General features: G+C 47.6%; 1 protein-coding gene across 2 annotated transcripts in view; it reads right to left on the bottom strand.

The window, feature by feature from the left end:
* The window catches only part of CACNA1H (calcium voltage-gated channel subunit alpha1 H), a 393,193-nt gene extending 374,418 nt beyond the window's left edge, over window positions 1-18,775 (bottom strand). Inside the window, exons 1-2 of one of the 2 annotated variants that reach the window (XM_060282381.2) lie at window positions 18,195-18,775; window positions 13,834-14,149 (exon numbers count right to left, since the gene is read on the bottom strand). In XM_060282381.2, the coding sequence (XP_060138364.2) occupies window positions 13,834-14,134 (301 nt within the window). In that variant the 5' untranslated portion in view covers window positions 14,135-14,149; window positions 18,195-18,775. The remainder of the gene's footprint in view (window positions 1-13,833; window positions 14,150-18,194) is intronic. The other variant, XM_035130681.3, reaches the window with a different exon arrangement.
* Window positions 18,776-20,725: the final 1,950 nt, after the last annotated feature.

Raw genomic sequence — 20,725 nt, 5'->3', positions numbered from 1 at the left:
TTTTGGGAGACATAGACCAATAATATATGTAGGGCACCACATTACATTCCTATTACAATTTAACCCTTTACACATTCTTCTTCTGTTTGTCCCTCTGTCGCCTCTTGCCAGGTTGAATTATATATTGTAAGTTTCTCAGGGCAGAGAACTTTCTACACATTGAAGACACCAAAGGGCTGGAATAACATTTCTTTCGGTATTGGGTTTGATGAATCTGTCAATTTGGGTTTCTTTCAGTTTCTCTTATTTCCCGTCTTGCTCAGGTCATCAGATTTCTGCATCCGTTTGCCATTTTTAAAAAACAAAAAACACGTCCTCATGAAAATCAATCAGAATTTTAGTGCATTCCCCCCCCCCATAAACACATGTTTGCAAGCAATTTCCCCTATCATAATGCATTCCTGCATTGCAACGGGGTTGGACTAGATGAACCTTGGGGTACCTTCCAGCTCTACAATTCTATGCTTCTATGACCTGCATGTCATTTTCGCTCACACATGCATGTCATGCACACATTTTTGGGTTGGACAACTGCATTGCAAAATTCAGGGAATTGCAATTGTCGAAAGATGGCTTCGTTTCATTTCACATACTGTATCGAGAAGCGCGAATTGCGGAGGTTGGCGCAAAAATGCAAAAAGGACCAAATCTGGAACATTGGAATCAGGCCAATGGCCCAAACAGTCCAGCATCCTGTTCTCACAGCAGCAAAGCGGATGGATACCTGTAGGAAACCTGCAAGCAGGATTCGAACACAGGACCCTCTCCCCCCCCCCCCTGTGGTTCGCAGCAACTGGCATTCAGAAGCATTGCTGCCTCTGGCAAATGTCACCCTCTGCCCTATTTGGGAAAGTTGGCCTGGAGAGCTCCCCCTCCCAAAACAAGTATTTCAGATGCATAGAATTTGAACAGACCGTTTGCAACATGGTCTTCGTAGATGTCCGTTCTGGTCCCAAATAACTGCTGTCAGAGTTTGAGTGCAAAGAAGCCTTTCCTGTTCATTAGGGATTCCCAAGCTGGGAAGCACAGCAATATATCCTGATTGTGCTGACTGGCGACTGCATTGCAAATCTGACAGATCTTTTTTTCCTCCCAGAAATCCACCCCCCCCCCCGCCCCCGGACTCCCAAAGACAGGTGCTCTCCGAATCCTCCTGGCTCTTTTTCCTGCACACACACACCCCTCCGTCTCGCCACCCGTCTTTCCATCTCGCCGCTTTTCAAAGTGCCACAGAAATGCTTTGGCGGCATTCCTTCCAAAGCCACTTGCCCTTTTGCCAGAGGCAATTTTGGAAAAGCACGCAGTCCCATTTATTTATTTATTTATTTATTTATTTATTTATTTATTTATTTGAATTCAGCCGATTGTGTAAAAATAAACAAATAAGCGTCTCTCCTTTGCTGGGAAGCAGAATCTTCTTCTGTTTTTTTTTTAAAAAACACACACCACATTTATTATTATTATTATTATTATTATTATTATTATTATTATTAGCCTCAGTAGATAACAGCGCAAACATGGAAAACGACTTCTCCAGCTGGCCAACTAATCCACCTCAGATAGTGGTGGCGGCGATTATTTGTTATACAGTGGTACCTCAGTTTTCAAACGCTGTAAACCCAGAAGTAAATACTTCGGTTTTCGAACTCACCTCGGAAGTCAAACATGAAACGCGGCTTCCGTATTGAGTTTTCCGTATTGAGGCTTCCGTGCTGAGTTTTCGGTTTTTGAACGTTTCGGAACTCGAACGGCCTTCGAAAACCGAGCGTACCAAAAACCGAGGTACCACTGTATTTTAAAATAATAGAAGCATGGTTTAAAACTTCTTGGAAATTTGACTGGTCGCACACAAGGTAGTCTGGAGCAGGTCAGGTGCCCTGGCACTGAGGCACGGAGATTGCTCCGGCGCCCCCGCCCTCGCAGCGCCCCGTCTGGCTTCTGCGCGGCTTTGTCGCGCAGCGCCCCACCTCCCGGCCCGGCGCCCTGGCGCGCCGCGCCACCGGGACCTTACCTAGAGCCGGCCCTGGTCGCACACCCTTTTAGTCCCCAGAATCTGTATACTAAACATGTTTTTTCCTGTTGAGGGTTCCACTACTGGGTGATCTGTTGAGGTCTGCATGCTAACCGTGGGTCAGAGATGGGCAGGGTCAGAATCAGAAGTTTGGGGGGGTTTCCCCTCACTCTCACAACCTTCTCTCTCTCTCTCTCTCTCTCTCTCTCTCTCTCTCTCTCTCTCTCTCTCTCTCTCTCTCCACCCCTCCTCCCCTTTTCTCTCAGTCTTTGCACCCCTGCCCAGTGGCAGAGCAAGCCGACTGGCCGTCTGGGGTGACATGCGTGCCCTGAGCCCAGGGGCGGGGCCAGCTGCCCGCGGGCAGAGGCGGGGCAAGTCTGGGCAGGACGCTCTGCGGGGCCTCCAAGGAGTCTGCCTGCCTCCTCCCACTAAGCCGCCCTATAGCTGGGGGGCAGGCGGCGGTCGAACAGTTTGGGACAGCGTGGAGCCTGCAGGAGCCCAAGTCATCGCGTCACTCCCAGGGGAGACATGTGGCTTGGGCGTGCTGCAGGCCCCGCGGTGAGTGCCGCCCAGCATTTTGTCACCCAACTCAGTGGTGACACTCGGGGCGCACTGCCCCCTTCCTCCACCCAATCACATGCTCTTCCCCACTTTTCTCCCACTCCTCTGTCCTTTGAGTCCTCTCACCTCGTGCAGCTTCCAGCAACTGGGATCCAGAACCATCGCTGTTTCCAATCATCCGGCTGTGGCTTTCTGTACTCAAACTTATATTATGCAGATCATGGACCCCATTGAAGAAGCAAAATGATTTTTCAATGGGTGGGGGACTGGTTCTGGCTTGTAGCCCATCCCACAGCCTCTGCATAAAGCTAGCAAGTTATGGAAGAAGATTATTACTATTTATTAAATTTCTACACCGCCCTTCATAAGAAGATCACGGGGCTTTTCACAACATAAAAATACAAAATGAGAGCGAAAAATACATAGTAAGAACAAAACCAAAACCAAAAAATTTACTCCCCTCCCACAAACACATTTAAAAGGACATTGGCTCTTAATCAGACTAAAAAACATGTTTGCTTGGCACCTAAAAAGATGTAATGAAGGCTATTATTATTAGATCGGAGTGTTCTTAAAGGGAGCTGGGAGAGGGTAGGGGACAGATTATTATTTTTATTTTTATTTGCCTCCCTTTACATTTATATACCGCTTCCCTCTTTTAAACATTGCTTTAAAAATAAAGGTTCATGATGCCAATGGAGCAGCTTGCCCTCTGAAAGTCGGCTACAATTTGAATATCTACATATAAATCAGCATAGGCATATTTTATGCAAATATGCAGCACAGGGACTTTTAAGGACTTAGCAATGGCCTTAAAAGAAGCATAAAGGCAGCTAGCTAGCAGATATAGAGAGAACCCTCCTCCTAGTTGGTTGGAAGAGAGGGTTGCAGCAGGTCAAGCACCTTTCCTTACCCCTTGCAGGAGAAGCTGGATTCATCAAAAACGGCTTGTTACAAATTAGAGGGGGCTCTGCTGTTCTCCTTTCCACCCGATTCTACCTCAATAAGCACGGATGCATCCATAGCAGCCAGGGATTCCAGGACTGGAATTCCAGTTCCACGTTTTCTGGACCACCACATTCCACTTCAGGTTTTCTCAACCGCCACACTGGGATGCAAAACCACATGGCAAGGAAGCAGGTGGGACTATCTTGTTATGGGGGGGAGGGGAAGAGAGTGGGATTGCAGCTGTTCTGTAAGCCGCTGATCTGGAATCCAGGCCATGGGTGCGGGAACTGTGCACTGGAAGAATGCTTGCATCCCATTTTGGGATTTTAAAGCATGCTTACCCCCAGGAAGGCTGTGCCTTAGAACCAAAATGCATACCCTCAAACATTTTTCCGATGAAAATACAGACATTCTATTGTACATCAGGAAACTTCTCTCGCATTTGATCTCACCGCACAAACAGCCGTCATGTAACACATGCGCAACAGTGTACTTTGAGCCAATTACAACCTCTCTGCCTCACCTGTTATTGATTGATTGATTGATTGAATTTATATAGCAATAGATCTGAAGGCAGTTCCTACCTCACAGGACCGCTGTAAAGAAAATAAATGTGTGACGGAAGGGATCGAGCTCAACACCTTCCAGAGATAAATGGAACAAAATAAAATTTTAGTGGTAAGCTGCCTTGAGTCCCTGTTAGAGAAATAGGTGAAATATTAATATGTACTAATACTAGAAACTGTGAGAATGGTTAGGAAAATAGCAGAGTAAATCCTATTAAACTCAGTGGGACTTCTGAATAAAAATGCTTAGGACTGGAGTGTAAGGCTGCACAGTCTTTACCCAGTTACCTGGGAGTAATCACCATTGAATACAGTAGGACTTACTTCTGAGTAGAGAGTATAGGGCTCAATTTACAATAAAGGAATAAACACCCCACACGTTTCCTAACAAATGTCTGGCTGCGGAATCATGGCACTGAAAGAATCTAAAGTGGACTAGTGGTATTTCCCTTCAAAATCTTTGGAAGGTTTTTTGTAGGCCAGCATCAACATTTTCCTCTATATGGGGCAGGGATTTTATTTGCCGTAGAAACAGGACCCCATTTTAATACCTACACACCCACCTCTGTTAATTGTTCTCTGAGAAGTGGAAAAGAAGGGGAAAAGGAAGAGCGGGAAGTTCTAGGATCAAAGCAGAAACTGGGAGGGCTTATGTAATTCCAGGACTGTCCCTGGGGAATCAGGACACTTAGAGGGGATGAAGATGTGATCATCACTGTGGCAAAAAGGAGCAGCTAGACTGGTGGCTGGGAGCGGCCGCCGAGACCACATAACACCGGTCCTGAAAGACCTACATTGGCTCCCAGTACGTTTCCGAGCACAATTCAAGGTGTTGGTGCTGACCTTGAAAGCCCTAAACGGCCTCGGTCCAGTATACCTGAAAGAGGTCTCCACTCCCATCGTTCTGCCCGGACACTGAGGTCCAGTGCCGAGGGCCTTTTGGCGGTTCCCTCGCTATGAGAAGCCAAGTTACAGGGAACCAGGCAGAGGGCCTTCTCAGTAGTGGCACCCACCCTGTGGAATGCCCTCCCACCAGAGGTCAAAGAGAACAACAATTACCAGACCTTTAGAAGGCATCTCAAGGCAGCCCTGTTTAGGGACGCTTTTAATGTTTGATATTTTAATGTATTTTAATCTTTATTGTCTGGCGTGCTATGGTCCATGGGGTCACGAAGAGTCGGACACGACTAAACGACTAAACAACAACAACATTTTAATGTATTTTAATCTTTATTGGAAGGCACCCAGAGTGGCTGGGGAAACCTAGCCAGATGGGCGGGGTACAAATAAATTATTATTATTATTATCCTTCCAAAACCCAGGTTGTGAGTGCCAATCTTTTCAGACTTCCCATAACTAATGTGAGGAAAGGGGTGGAGAAAGGCGATGTTGGAAAGGTTGAAACATTTGGGACATTTTGAGAAAAAGTGAGTCAGAGGTGGCCTGAGATCCTATATGATGTGGACCCAGAGAAGCTTTTAGCTGACTAAACATTTGGAAGAATTTTCCAATAATAAGAGCTGTTCAACAGTGGAACAGACTACCTCAGAGAGGGGAGTCTTTCCTTTCTCAGAGGTATTTAAACAGAGCTTGGCTGGCCATCTCCAGGGATTCTTTAGCTGTGATTCCTGCATTGCACGGTGTCTCCAATAATTTTTACACATCACTTGGGAAGACAGGTGAACTAATGCCAGTGTACTGGAAGAAGCAAAGATCGCCAGTGTTGAAGCAATGATTCTTCAACATCAACTTCATTGGATTGGTCATGTTGTGCAGATGCCTGATGATTGTCTTCCAAAACAACTACTCTATTCCGAACTTAAAAATGGAAAGCGTAATACTGGTGGTCAACAAAAGAGGTTTAAAGACTGGCTTAAGGCAATTTTTTTAAAATGTAGTATAAACACCAACAATTGGGATACCCTTGCCTGCGAGCACTCCAGTTGGAGAACAGCGTTGACCAAAGGTGTCATGGGCTTTGAAGACACTCGAACTCAGGATGCAAGGGAGAAATGTGCTAAGAGGAAGGTTCACTTGGCAAAACCTTACCATGATCAACTCCTGCCCAGGAACCAATGTCCCCACTGTGCAAGGATGTGTGGATCCAGAATTGGCCTCCACAGTCACTTACAGGCTCACTTTTAAAACCGTGTTTATGGAAGACAATCTTACTCGGCTATGAGTGAAAGAAGAAGAAGAAGAAGAAGAAGAAGAAGAAGAAGAAGAAGAAGAAGAAGAAGAAGAAGAAGAAGAAGAAGAAGAAGAAGAATAAGAAGAATGCACAGGGCTGGACTAAATGACCCTTGGGATCCCTTCCAACTCTTGTATTCCATTCCTTGGGGCCCTAATTACCTCCAAACCTTCGAGAACTAATTCAATTTAAAGCCTGGCCAGCGTTAGCAACCGGCTAAAGCAAGGGGACAACTGAACCCATAAAGCTGATGTAGTCTCTCTTTCTCTCTCTCTCTCTCTCTCTCTCTCTCTCTCTCTCTCTCTCTCTCTCTCTCTCTCTCTCTCTCTCTGATTGCACTTAGTAATGGATTATTATGGACTGTTGTCTCCGTAGAACACTTCTTCTCCTCGCCGTTGCCAAGGAGAGGCACGGAAGAGCCCATTTTTAAGACGCACCAAGTTTCATTGCTTAACTAAAGCGAGATCGATAATCACCATATTAATAAATAATGCTCATCAAAATGCTGGCAGGACAGAAGCTGCAAGATGCCTGGCAAGTAGCGAGAGCAGGCACTGCACGTTTCATAGGGCCTGGATGCCTTGGCTGGAAATCGGAGATGGCTACCTCTGCTGTAAAGCTATTTGAGAAAAGGCAATCCCGGTTCTGGAAGACGGGCGAGACAAGCTGTACAAGCAGGCTTTCCCAAGATGGTTCCCACCACACATCCCATCAGCGCCAGCCAGAGGGCACCACATAGGAAAAGGCTACTATGGGCTAAAGATTTTGGATAGGTTGTGGAAGGAAGGTATTAGAATCATAGAGTTGGAAGAGACCACAAGGGCCATCCAGTCCAACCCCCTGCCAACCAGGAAACACCATCAAAGCATTCTTGACATATGCCTGTCAAACCTCTGCTTAAAGACCTCCAAAGAAGGAGACTCCACCACACTCCTTGGTAGCAAATTCCACTGCTGAACAGCTCTTACTGTCAGGAAGTTCTTCCCAGTGTTTAGGTGGAATCTTCTTTCTTGAAGTTTGAATCCATTGCTCCGTGTCCGCTTCTCTGGAGCAGCAGAAAACAATCTTTCTCCCTCCTCCATATGACATCCTTTCATATATTTGAGCATGGCTATCATATTCAAATTCACGTTGATCCCCTTTCCTTTGTTTCTCTTAATGGCCCATCACCCTGGTGATTACCTCTACAGGAAGCTTCTGCTTAAAGACCTCCATATGACATCCTTTTATAGATTTGAACATGGCTATCATATCACCCCTTAACCTTCTCTTCTCCCGGCTAAACATACCCAGCTCCCTAAGCTGTTCCTCATAAGGCATCATTTAGGTTGTGGAAGGAAGGTATTCATTTTACTGCATGCAGTACACTTAAAATGTTATGAAAATGATGTATAGCTGGTATTTAACACCAGGCAAACTGGCTAAAATGTACAAAACAAGAAACAATGAGTGTTGGAAATGTAAAGAAAGGGAAGGTATCTTCTAGCACATGTGGCGGACTTGTTAAGAGGTAAAGAGGCAAAGGCTTTCTGGGAAATGGTATATAATGAGTTAAAGAAACTGTTTAAAAATACTTTTGTTAAAAAACCAGAAGCCTTTTTATTGGGGATAGTGGGTAACAAGATATCAAGGGAAGGCAAAAGGCTGTTTATGTATGCAACAACCGCGGCAAGAATTCTCTTAGCCCCAAAATTGAAGTAACAAGAAGTACCAATGAAAGAAGAGTGGACTTTGCAGAAAGAAGATGATGGACTTAGCAGAACTGGCGAAGCAGACCGGAAAAATCCGAAAGCAGCAAGATCAAGTATTCAAAAAGGACTGGGGTAAATTTATACGATAATTGAAAGATTATTGTAAGCGAGTAACATCACTAGCAAGGTTGCCTTAAGACTTGTAATGAGAATTATTCTACCTTTCTATACAGTGGTACCTCTGGTTAAGAACTTAATTCGTTCTGGAGGTCCGTTCTTAACCTGAAACTGTTCTTAACCTGAGATACCACTTTAGCTAAGGGGGCCTCCCGCTGCCGCCAGAGCACGATTTCTGTTCTCATCCTGAAGCAAAGTTCTTAACCTGAGGTACTATTTCTGGGTTAGCGGAGTTTGTAACCTGAAGCATTTGTAACCCGAGGTACCACTGTATTTATTTAAATTTTGAGTCATTTTGTAATCTGTGCAACTAGAATTGGAAAACGTACAAAATGCAATGAAATAAAGGTTAATTTTGAAAGCCGTGAGGTGGGAGGGAAGGAAGTCGATAAGTGGATAATGATGAGGTGAATGTATATAATTAAATGGAAAATAAATAAAAAATTACACATTTACACATAGTAGCCTTTTCCTTTCCATATATATGTGTGTATATGTGTGTGTGTGTGTGTGTGTGTGTGTATGAAAAGGAAAAGGCTACTATGTGTAAATGGGCCCAAATAACAGGACTACCGCACCTTCAGGTGTGGACTCAGTTCTCCAGGTTCTGCTGGCCCCATCCTGGTGGCAGGTGGAGGGTTTGAGCTTACAGGTGGGCGAGAATACCTTTAATAATGATGAAAAATGATTAAGAAGGCCATGCGTGCAATTTGCAAGCTTCAGGCTGCAAATTTCAGCATGGACACTCACAGGGAAAGGTCTGCCTGTCTCTGCTCCCCTCTCCCAATTAACTTCCATCTCCAGGGCCCACCCCAGGACATCACCATGGTCTCTGGTTTGAGCCCTGAAATCTCAGGGCTGGGGAATGCTCCTGAATTGGCAGCCCTACATATATATAAAATGAGTAGACCCATGGATCATAGACTTGCAGGGTTGGGAAATACCCCCAAGGATCACCCACTCCAACCACCTGACCTCTGATACTGCTTCTTGCCTGCCTTGATGGAGGATAAAGAGGAATGGGTGTGGAAACTAATGTCCCGGGTAGAGGCAAATGCTACGTTCATTGCTCCACCCACTTTTGCCTCTGGCCCCACCCACCACTGGCATGTGATGTCTCCCACCCTCTGGGAAGAAGCCAATGAGAACCCTGAGCTTCAAAAGCCCCCCTTCCCCTGCATTAGTTGTTTGTCGCCGCACCGGCTGTGGAACTATCAACACGTTGACACTATGCCCTTAATGTACATTTCCTTTGTCAAGCACTTTGAAATAAATAATCAGTAACCGAAATCTGCACAGCCTCTGCCTTCCCTTCATTGCCTTCCCTGGTGTGGAATTTTAGATTGTGTCCGCCTCGGGGCAGAGGGCTTATTCCTCCTGTGGTCCTTTTGCAAAGTGGAAAGCACTCGACGGCACTGTTTTAATATAGAGTTGCCCTCCCCATCCTGCAAGCAACGGGAAAGGGCCGCTGCTCAGTGGTAGAGCATTCACTGTGCCTGCAAAAGGTCTGGGTTCGAGCCCTGGCATCTCCAGAAAGAGCTGGGGGAGGGACTCTGGCCTGAAACTCCAGAGAGATGCTGGCAGCCAGTGTTGGCAGCACTGAGCTAGATGGATGCTGGTATAAGGCAGTTTTCTCTGATCCTAGCAAAAGAGACAAAGCAAGATGTTGATATGTGTGCCTATATACGCTGCAAGCTTGCATCATTCTTATACCATTTTAACTATTGACGTCCCTCTGCCGCTGAAGAATCCTGGGAATAGGTGTGTGTTATTGAAGTTGGGAATCATTTCCTTAGTTCAGTCATTCCCCAACTTTTAGTTCCATAAACCCATTTCCTGTGCCCCACTATGAAAAGCCTTATTCAGAATAGGGGGTTGCATGACCAGCTTAGGAACAAAAAAAAGCACAATGAAATTCAAAAACGGGAACAGTCAATTGCATGTGCATTCAAAATCCAGTTAAAACTATTTACTTTAATTAACTTAGCAGAAGTTGTGAACTTCTAAAATCAGGTAGCCATTTACACCTGCAGCGACCCCCTGCCGCCTCCTAGCTAATCACACCACCCGCCCCCAGGGGGCAGTATCACCCACTTGGGGAATCTTAGGGGGTTCTCATGCCCTCTCCAAAGTTACAATCTCCACGGTTTCCTGGGAAGAGGGAATGGCCATTGAACTTGCTGAAATCTGCAATTCAGTTACAGCAAACCAGGTTCAATCTATAAAGCAGGGGTATCAAACTGGTTTAAATCTTGAGTCCAGTAGCAGGCCTTTGTGCCAGTGGTCAGCCAGCTTGGGCACTGGCTGAGAGTTCCAGCAGCAATGAAGGGCCCAACACTGGCCAAACTTGGCTGTGTCACCCTCTCCCCCTTCATCTCCCACTGGTTGGAATTTAACAGAGCACAGGGTGCATAGCCCCCTTTGAACAGAAGCCAAGCCAAGCCAAGCTCAGCTCACCTACGCCACGGCCGCATGCCATTTTTGATGCCCCCATGGTCTATAGTCTGGGGCATGGCTTCCCAAACCACAGCCTGCAAGCTTCATTCAAGTGGCCCTGCGGTTTGCCCGTGGATTTGTGGCTGAAGATGCAAGACAGCACGTCCATCACATTGCAGATTCCTATTGATTTTTAAATGCATTTTTATGGCTGCTTTCATTCCTTAAATTGTATTTTATTGCATTAGCAATTCTAATTGTAACGTGATAACGAAATAAAAGGAGGAATGAAAACACAATTAAAAATCATACAGTATCTAGCACAGCACATTACAATTTGCTACGAGAAGCAGGGAAATCATTAAGGGGACTGTCAGCATTTTTCCACCCAGCGGTCCAGGGAAGAAGAAGAAAAATGATTAAGAACCATTTGTCTGGGGTCCAAACTGCACCTGCAAATGGACAGTTTGAGGTTCATTGACATTGCCAATGGGCTCCTTGGCTGTGGTATGGAGATATTTATGGGGAGTTTCCTACTGCAATGGGGCTCAGTGTTTGGACCAATCAGCTGTAACCATTTGGAGGCTTCCGGCTCTCCACATCTACAGGGCTACAGGGACCAATGACCAGACTTTGTCTAGCATCAACATATTCACAAACCAAACAAACCAACCCCCCCCCAAGCAAAACACAGTCTCTAGCCAGCCTTGTCCCAGTATGAGATCCAGCCCCTTCATAGCATCCTCCTTCTGAAAGACCACATTTTGTTGGGGTTTTATGGAAGCCCACCCTGGTATCAGCCATGTAAACTGGGAGAAGCAAAACTCACTCCTCGTCCCCCTGAGAGGCAGTTCATCCCATCTGATTTAAAAGCCCCAAGCCGCAGCCATGCATCAGGTCAAAAGCTAATCCCCTTGCAAATATATATATATTATTTTCCAGCCCGTGAATCAACCAGCATCTCCTAACCCTCTTATGTAAACTGTTGAAGTGTCCCCTGCTGTTCTCCGTCTCCCCTGAGCTTTTTGCAACAGCCAAAAACTTCACTGTGATTTTGACATGGCAGTAAACAGATTCCTACTTAGTGGGACCCAGAATTCCACCTTGCCATTCCTATCAATGCCACCCATCCACCCTCAAATTATTATTATTATTATTATTATTATTATTATTATTATTATTATTATTAGCAGTGCCAACAAAACCTGCCTGCTGGCCCCAAGGTGGGTTACGGCACTTTTAAAATTCTAGAATTAAAAACAGTAAAAATGTTACATTCTTTAAAATAGAACAGCCTCTGAAAGCATACATCTCTGGTGTCCCAGGCCAGGATAGAGAGATGTGTCTTCAGCATTCACTGAATGTGGCATAATGAAGAAGCCAGATGCACTTCTGTGGGGAAGGAGTTCCATGACTTAGGGGCTGCCACAGAGAAGGCCCTTTCATGGACCACCCCCACCCCCTAAGCTCCTGGGGGAGGTGGACCTGCCCTCTGTTGATCTTAGCACCTGGGAGGGTCTGTAGGGATGCCTAAAATCACCTCCCCTTTTCAGCCTAGCCCTCCTCCAGCCGCTTCCAGCCGCAATTTTCGGGTGGGATTCACTTGCACACTGACAAACTCAGTTGATCTTGCGCAACAAACCTGCTTCCCCAAATGAGAAGAAGAGGGACCGGGGGGGGGGGGAATGAACCGGAAAGCATTGGTGCGACATCCTCTAATCTCCCTGTAAACAAATCAGAAGGAATGCTCAACAGACAGGATGCCTGGAAGAGTCCTTTGATTCATCCCAGGGCTTCAGTTCCACCATCCCATTTCCCGGCAGAAACAACTTGATTTTCAGGATATATTAAGACAGAAATTGAGGGCCGCTTGAGCTCGTCTTTTTGATGTCAGGATACACTCTTTCTAGGTATGTACAGGTGTGTCAAAATGTCAACACCTAGTTAAAAACAACTGAAAAGTAGCTCGGAGATACCACCTACAGTTAGGGTCCCCAGTGTGGTAATTATGGGCATTACAGCACCCCAAAACACCCTCCTTGATGCAGCTGAGTTGGTGGTTCCTGGCTTCTTCTACTTCTTATTGGAGTTTTGTTTGGGGTAGGCGTTTTGTCTGAATGGTTTGGGTTTTCTTGGGGGAGGGGGGCTTGTTCTGATCACTGCTAGTTTTTCCTCCTGTGAAATGGGCATTTTGTGGCACACACTGCCGTTTCCTAGATTTCCAGATGTGTCCCCAGGTTGGAAACCCTTGTCCTGGAGTGGAAAAAGACCATACCACTAAGAAAAAAGTCAGCCTACTTGGAATCACCCAAATATATCTGCTGCTGAGTGTGACCCCCAAGTTGTGCGTGTCAGGTTGTCTCAGTGGGAAAGGTGAGAAGCAGAGCTCATGTCATCAGTTTTCCTGGAGGTCCAGCTCCATCAAGAAACTCCTTAAATGTGCCAGCTACTCAACATGGGAAAGGCTGCTTAGAAATTGGGGTCTGGAATTTGGGTTATTATTTTCCTCTCCTTCCTGTTCCCTTTCCCGTGTGTGTGTGTGTGTGTGTGTGTGTGTGTGTGTGTGTGTGTGTGTTTTAGATTGCAAGCCTGCAAGTAGGGACTGTTTTGTTTTGATTCTGTGTAAACCATTATGGGAATAATACTGGCTGAAGAGCAGCTTACGGATGCTCTAGAGAAATAAATACCTTAAAAACGCATTAACCCAAAGCATGAAATTTCTCTTTGCTTGCATTGACCAGTCACTGCAACCAACGCTGGATTGGGCAAGACCAAGCAGAAACAATTAGATTCGCTGTGACAAAAAATCGCTGCATGCCCAACAACTAGATGAGGTAGGCAGGACACCACTAGAATCAGCCTCAACTGGGCCACCAAAGCCACCTTCTCTAGGTTCTCCTTCACAGCGCAAGATCAGCCTACATCTCCTTCAACCTTGAACCCTTGCAGCATACAGCCCTGTTAAAGAAGTCTCATTTCCCCACCTTCTGGTTCCGGATTCAGAGAACTAAGCCTCACCAGAAAACAAACAAACCACAAGCTGTCCACAAGGCTATTCCAAGTCGAGAACAAGCTCAAAACTGCGGACCCATCAGAAGATGTGAAAACGGTCAACCAAAACAACCATCCCCCAAGACGTCTTCTCAAATCCAGCACCCAAAGCCAAGAAGGCAAAAAGTTGACGGGACTCCGAAAAAACCACACACCAAACCACCAAACTGACATCGCCCGGTTCAGGAGAGAAAGGATATGGGTTACAGACCAGTTTGAGACACCAGCTTCGTGGGCGAGTTGTCTGGTGAAGGCAGAAGAAGACAGTGGAGGCCAGTGCAGGGTAAGGGACCTGGTTCTCTCCCTCGTGGGCTGGATCCCGGGCGGATGATCCTGCCGAAGCCAGGCTGTCCTGGATGGATTTACAAGCACTGAGGGTGTCCTCATCTTTCTCCTCCCCAGGCTGGGATGCCTTGCCGGTGGCTGTGCCAGAAGCTATGGGGACTTGCACCTCGTCGCTCGTCAGGGGCTGGAAGGGTTCTCTTCTCTCGCCATCAGTCATGATAGCAGCCGGCACCTGTAGATGGTGGAGGACGAAAGAGTTAGGTGAAGAAGAGGGGGGTGAGCTCTTGGGGAAAGGCAGACAACAACTAAGGGAGACGTTTTGGTAAGAATATATGAAGAGCCTACTAGATCAGGCCAACGACCCATCTAGTCTAGCGTCCTGTTCTCAAAGAGGCCAACCCACAAGCAGGATTCAAGCACAAGAGCATTTCCCCCTCCTGTGGTTTCCAGGAACTGGCATTCAGAAGCATTGCTGCCTCCAGCCGCAGAGGCTGAGCATAGCCATGCTGGCTAGTATCCATCAGTAGCCCTTTCCTCCTTGAATCTGTGTCTTTCCAAGCAATAGGTTGCTGGCCACCACTGCCTCATTTGGGAGGGAGTTTACAGTTTATCTATGTGTTACGGGAGTGGGAGGGGTACTTTTCTCTACCCACCTTCCCCATGACAAGCATAATTTTTTATAAGCTTCCAACACGTTGCTTCTTACTTGGATGCTTGGAAGGGACCCTGTGGATCATCTAGTCCAGGCACGTCCAACAGGTAGATCACTGGACATCTGTGGTAGATCACTGGCTCCCCCCAAAGAAGCTCAACAAGTTTGGCTCCCCTAGAAAAAGCCCAACATTTTTGCCCTGCACCCCAAAAGCATGGCTTTCTCCCTCCCTAGAAAAAGCTCAATTACTTTGACCTGAACCCCCCAAAAGGGGGTAGATCACTGCCAGCTTTTAACTCTGTGAGTACATCGCAGTCTATTGGGAGTTGGCCACCCCTGATCTAGTCCAACCCCCGCTCTAATGCTGCTCTTTACCTTGGAGAGCAAAATGTCCTCTGCCGGCCCTGTCAAACAGCAATGGGCAGAATAAAGGTAGATGCAACTTTAAGGAACCCCAGCATGGTGACGTGGTTGGAGTGTTAGACTAGGGCCTGGGCAACCACAGTTTGAATCTCTGCTTGGCCTGAAAAACTCACTGGGTGACCTTGGGCAAGTCACCAACTCTCAAGCACAGTTACTTGGGAGCGATCCCCCTAGAACTTTGAGAGACTTCAAAAAACCCCATCTTATGTTGGTGCACACAATGCAATTTTTCTTTTCTTTTTTCTTCTGCAAAAAGCAGCCAACGGAGGGCTCCATTTTGGATCTGAGCCATGGGAGGGGGAGGTCTAACCCTGTCCCCAAATGCATTCCCAAACAGATTGCACCCCCCATCCCTTGCTCCCCAACCGCAGATGGAAAAACAGGCAGGCAGGCAGCCCCCTTATGTGGCTGATAAGAGCTCCACAGGGATGTTATTGATCTGGACGGAAATGTGGGGGTGGGAAAGGATAAGAGCACCCCTCTTTTCTGCCACACAGTGGCCCCAACTCAAACCAAGGCACACTTTTACAAAAACAATAATATAAAATTAGATCGTGAACTTCTAACACAGAGCTCCCACACAATGCCCAGTTCGGCCCTTACTTCTGAGTAAACGTGCATATGACTGGCTGCAGGTCTGGCAAAAGCCCCGTCTGTTGTTTTGGGGGCAGGGGACCTGCATTCAAACCTCTCCCACCAAATGTAAATACGTAGCTGTCTGTCTGTCTCCACCTGAAATTTCTCAGGAGGGTGTGTATATGTGTGCATGAGTGAGTGTTTTGAAAATCCCTGAAGCAGAGGTGAAACCAAGCAGGAATAACAAAATAGGAAAAAGGAAGGAACAGCTGGGGGGACGTGGACATTTTCATTCATACATGAAGACAAATCGCTCATTTTCTTGAACCAGCCAGGGCCGGCTGGTCCATGAGGCAGGCTGAGGCAGGTGCCTCAGGCGGTCAAACCCAAGGGGCACCTCTATGGGTACTCTCTTCCCGGTGATGCCAGAGAAGCAGCCTTTGCAAGATCCCACTGGAACACAGAAGTTACGCTGTGTGACCCCAGTGAGTGGAGCAGTGAGGGGGGCAGGTGGAACTTCAGGCAGCAAAACTGGATGAACTGCCCCTGGCATTCAGTGTGGGTTTACAGGGGCAGCATTGGGCACCGCCAGCTTCTGTTCCGCATCCATTGCCCCATACTTCAGAGTAATAAAGTTGGAGCAACAATGTCCATTTTTCGTTTAGCTTTCCATGTGAAGTCGCAGTTGAAGGGTAAAAGGAACACGGAATAACTCCACGTAAAGTGTGTTATGTGGGTGAGAGAGGCTTCAGTGTAGGGAATTGGGGAAAGAGAGGTGTGAATGGGATAAATAAGAACGAGCCCTGCAGGATCAAGCCAAAGCTTTTGTTCTGTTCTAGTCCTTCATCCTATCCTAAGCAGGACATAACGGGGCACAGCCTTCCCCTCCTGCATATTGCCAGCAACTTGTTTTCAGAGGTAGAGTGCCTCTAGCTATGGAGGCTTCATTTTGCTATCATGGCTGAGGGGTCCATGAAGGAAGGAGGAGGAGGAGGAGGAGGAGGAGGAGGAGGAGGAGGAGGAGGAGGAGGGGGGTTTCTCAATGGCTATCAAGCTCCCTTTTTTTCACTGAATTGTCGGTGTAGAGTAGACAATGGTGAGCAGTATGCAGCAGTGGCCCGACTCAGTTTAAGGCAGTTCCCTTTGTTCCTGTCTTGTGGCAGTGAGTTCCACAAGTTAACATTACCCAATGTGAAGAAAGACTTCCTTCCATCAGCCTTGAATCTACTACTTGCCAATGCCCTCTCTAGTTTTCTGAGAAGAATGGAAGGGAAGAATGAACCAAAGGAAGCAGAAAGTTAAGAAGAATTAAGAAGAATGGGTACAAATGATCCTTAGCATTGCTTACTTGCTATAGTAGCACTACTGAGATACACATGGTTGCTTAAAAATGGATGGGTCCCTGCCACAAACAGAGTATTTTGGGTAAGATACTTTGGTTATGATAACCGGTTACACCCAACTAAACCCTACTCAGCGTACATACTTTGAAATGAATGGTTGGCGTTTTCTTTCATTCGAGTGGGTCTACTCTGAGTAGGGCTAGCATCGGGTGGTGTAAATTTACATAGCGGGAGGAGGGGCAAGAAAGGCAAAGTAGGGTTGACGGCGAGCAAATGTGAAAAGGAAGTCGGAAAGGGGCGGAAAGGGGGAGAAATCGCTCTCCAAATGTGGTCTTGCAGGGCGAGAAAGGGTTAGCGAGACAGGAAAGAGTTAAGTGGGGAGATGTGGAAAGGCGTGGGGGGATCAGAGAGGGTTAAATAGAAGCAGCAGAAGAGGAGAAAGAGAGAGAGGAAAGAGTTAAACCAGGCAGGCAAAACCTGAAGGTGGAATAGAAAGAAAAAGGGTGGAGAGCGAGGGAGATCCACCAGCTTCATTGTTCTCTAGCTAGCTCTCCGCAAGCGACCTCGGGTGGGTCTCTCCAAGCGGCAGCTTCGCCGCTGCTCCACGCGGACCATTTGGGGTGGGGGTGGGGGAGGACTCGTCTCTCTCCACACACACCCCCCCGCATTGTCTAAGTGTGGGAGGAGTAATAATAATTCAATAAATTCAATGAAAAAGGAATGTGGGAAAAGGTGAGGTTGTCCCCAGAAGCCTGGCGGAGACGCACATTTCTCAAAGGGAAGGCGAGAAAGAGGAGAGGGGTGGATGCGTAGCGAAAGAATGTGAAACACAGTGTATTTCCCCGCTCCCCAATCTTGGGCTTCTAGTTTCTGAAATAAGTGAGGGGTGAAAGGGCGAAATAAGAGACAGGATGGATATTTTGGGGGGTGGGAGTGGGAGGGAGATGCGCTTGCCACAAAGTCATTGTTCAAACGCCTCGCATGGCGAGTGGGAATCGAAGGGGTCGGGAAGAGCTGGGCTCGCTCCTGGAGTCTGGACCCGTTTACTCGGAAGTAAGCCCCTCACCTACCCAGCCTCCAAGTTCCAGTATCCTCTTGCGCGCACGCTGCCTCGGAGAGAGCGGAAGTATGCCCTGTTGGAACTCTGCGGGGGTATACTCCCGAGTAAATGTGAAGAGGATCGGGGCCGAAAAAGGCTTTGGGGAGGGGGTAGAGGCTGCCAGGACACTTCTCCCCCCATCCCCCCACTCTGACAGGGACTGGGGGAGGAGGTGCCGCCTTACCTTAGTTTCACGGACCTCTGTCTTCCCACACGCATAGCCGTCTCTTTTGCCGTTCACATCCGACCAGGCAGCAAAAATCTACTTCCAAGGACTCCGAGCGGAGAGCGTCAGGATTCCCCCCTCCTCGCTCTCGCTCTCTCCCCACCTCCCCTGGGGATAGGAGGTCTCCAGCAATGTCAATCCCACGAGCAGCTCCGGAGAGAGGGGGAGGTGGGTGGGTGCCCTGAGAGAGGGTCAGGGAAGAAAGCCACTCATCCTTGGTGCCTGAAGCATGCCTGATCTCTTTCCTCTCCCCACCCGCAAGGAGACCCCACCTTTTTTTTGCCTCCCTTTATCCTCCTGTGATCCCCCCAGGAAGGATGGAAAGCCGATCTTCTTCCAAATTGGCTCCGGTCCCCTTTGCACCAAGTCAGTTCCACCAAATCTTTTGTAGAAGGCTAAAAAGAAGAGAGCGAGAGCGAGAGAGGAATGTATGTGTATATATATATATATAATAGAGATATAGAGATATATATGTGAGCTAGAGAGAGAAAGAGAGAAAAGAACCACACGGCGCCGAAGAGCGCTTCGCCTTTGCGCACACGGGAAACTTCAGACTTCAGCGAAGGGAGGGGAGGGAAAAAGGGGTGGAGAGAAAGCGAGAAAGGGGGTGGGGAGCCCGGAGAGCGGCTGGAAGCAGAGCCACGCGAGCGAGCCGAGAGAAAGGGCTCCCACCCAGCTGAGCGGCAGCGGCGGGATGCTGAGCCGTGCGCTTTGGAGAGAGCTCCATGCGTAAAAGTACCCCGGGCGCATGGCCCAGAAGAGCCCAAGAGTGGCCGGTCTTCAGGACTCGCCGCCGCTTTGGAGAGGCGGTGTGCGCGCCGACCCTCAGTGCGTATAATGATAAAGGAAATGGACTGAGGGGGGGAGGTTGAAGGAGGGGGGGTTTGCACGGTTCCCCCCCCCCCGCCTCAGTTCTTTCTGTCCTCAAACTGCTGCTGAATGTTCTACCCCGCCCCCATTACGCTTTCGCTCCCTTCGCTTCCTTTGTTCTCTCTTGCGACTGGCGCTACCCAAGGTGGCTGTGCGTTGAAGGTCACTCTGCGAACGGTTCAGAAGTTCAGCTGTTCTGCGGGGAGGAGGAGAGGGGGGGGATAACCCGTTCCATGTGGGCACACAGTCTCCGGAAAGGGATAGGATGCGGAGGGTTGGGTGGGCAGGTTGGGGGAGTTTCGGGGACCACCGCTAGATAATCCACAGCCTCGCCCTCTTCCCGGGGTGCGGTTCATATAGCAAGGCTGCTGGAGGTAGGAGGGGAAGGTGGGGAATAACTCCGGCGCCCATCTCCGCTGAGGACCGCAAAGCTGCCCACGTTTACGTTGACTCTCTGCCCCCTCCACACGCTCCTGAAATCGCAGAACTTGGAATTCCCAAGGCGCGGAGATGCAAAGCGAGCGCGGTGCGGTTCCATTAGAGGCTGAATCAGATAAGGATTCCGAAGAGGGAAAGGCTCCCACTCTCCTCCCATGAAGTCTTATTTTTAACCCCAAACTCACTGCTCATCATTTTCGCATCTGGAGAAGCAAACCTAATATTCTCTATCCTCCCAGCCACCTGCAAAAAAGTAGGTCACCTTAATGATTCCACGGAGTTACTGTAAATCAGCCTCTGCCAACTCTGCTGCCCTCGAGATGTTTTGGACCACAATCCCCACTCACCCAAAGCAGATGTTTTAGGCCAAAACATCTGGAGGGTACCAGGTTGGCACCAGCTGCTGTCAACTCTGCTCATTCCCCATCCTAAATGATTTAGAGATTCGGATACTTCATGGCCAGCCTTACATGAGGAAGCAGGTTTTGTGGGTGTGGGTACAACTGATAGGTTTTGTTATATTTTTATCACTATGGGAAGGGGTGCGCCTGAATGTTCTTGACCACCCCCTGGGCTGTGCCAGCTTGTAGATTCTCTTAAAATGACATTCCAATAAATGGAGGTGCCAGAGGTCGATTATAGGGGATAAATGTTCTCCCTTGGGAAAACATGCCCTGATCGGATGCATGAACTTTCTGGGGTGCATTAATGATATTCAGGCAAAGCAGGTAACACCCCCCCCTGCAATGCAACAGTGTGTCTTTTTCACTTTTCTCTGTTTCTATTTTTTTCCAATCTTAAATTCATTTCTCTGAATTTCTGCAGCTATCTGCCTTAAAAAAACAACACAACCCCATGAGAATTCAACAGCAATTTAGTGCAAGCTTCTCCCAATCAACACATTTCCACATACAGCTTTGACTAACACATACATTTTTTTGCAAGCTATTCCCCCTAATATAATGCATTTTAAAGGTACTTTTCACCAACACATCCATTTTTATGCCCACTTTCCCTCTGAAAGACCTAGTTTTGTCAGCTTCGAGAACTGCTTTGCAAAATTCAGAGAAGTGCATATTTCAAAGGGTTTCGGTTCTCATATTTTTGGAAGATGCAAATGTGATACAAACAGGTTTAAAAGTGACCCAAATCGAACTTCTTGCCCGTCCCTAAGCACTGGC

The sequence above is a fragment of the Zootoca vivipara genome, chromosome 13 (genome assembly GCF_965207765.1).
Source record: "Zootoca vivipara chromosome 13, rZooViv2.hap1.1, whole genome shotgun sequence".
Taxonomy (NCBI): Eukaryota; Metazoa; Chordata; class Lepidosauria; order Squamata; family Lacertidae; genus Zootoca; species Zootoca vivipara.
The sequence above is the reverse complement of the archived record's forward strand: the minus strand, read 5'-3'. Positions and strand labels throughout refer to the sequence as shown.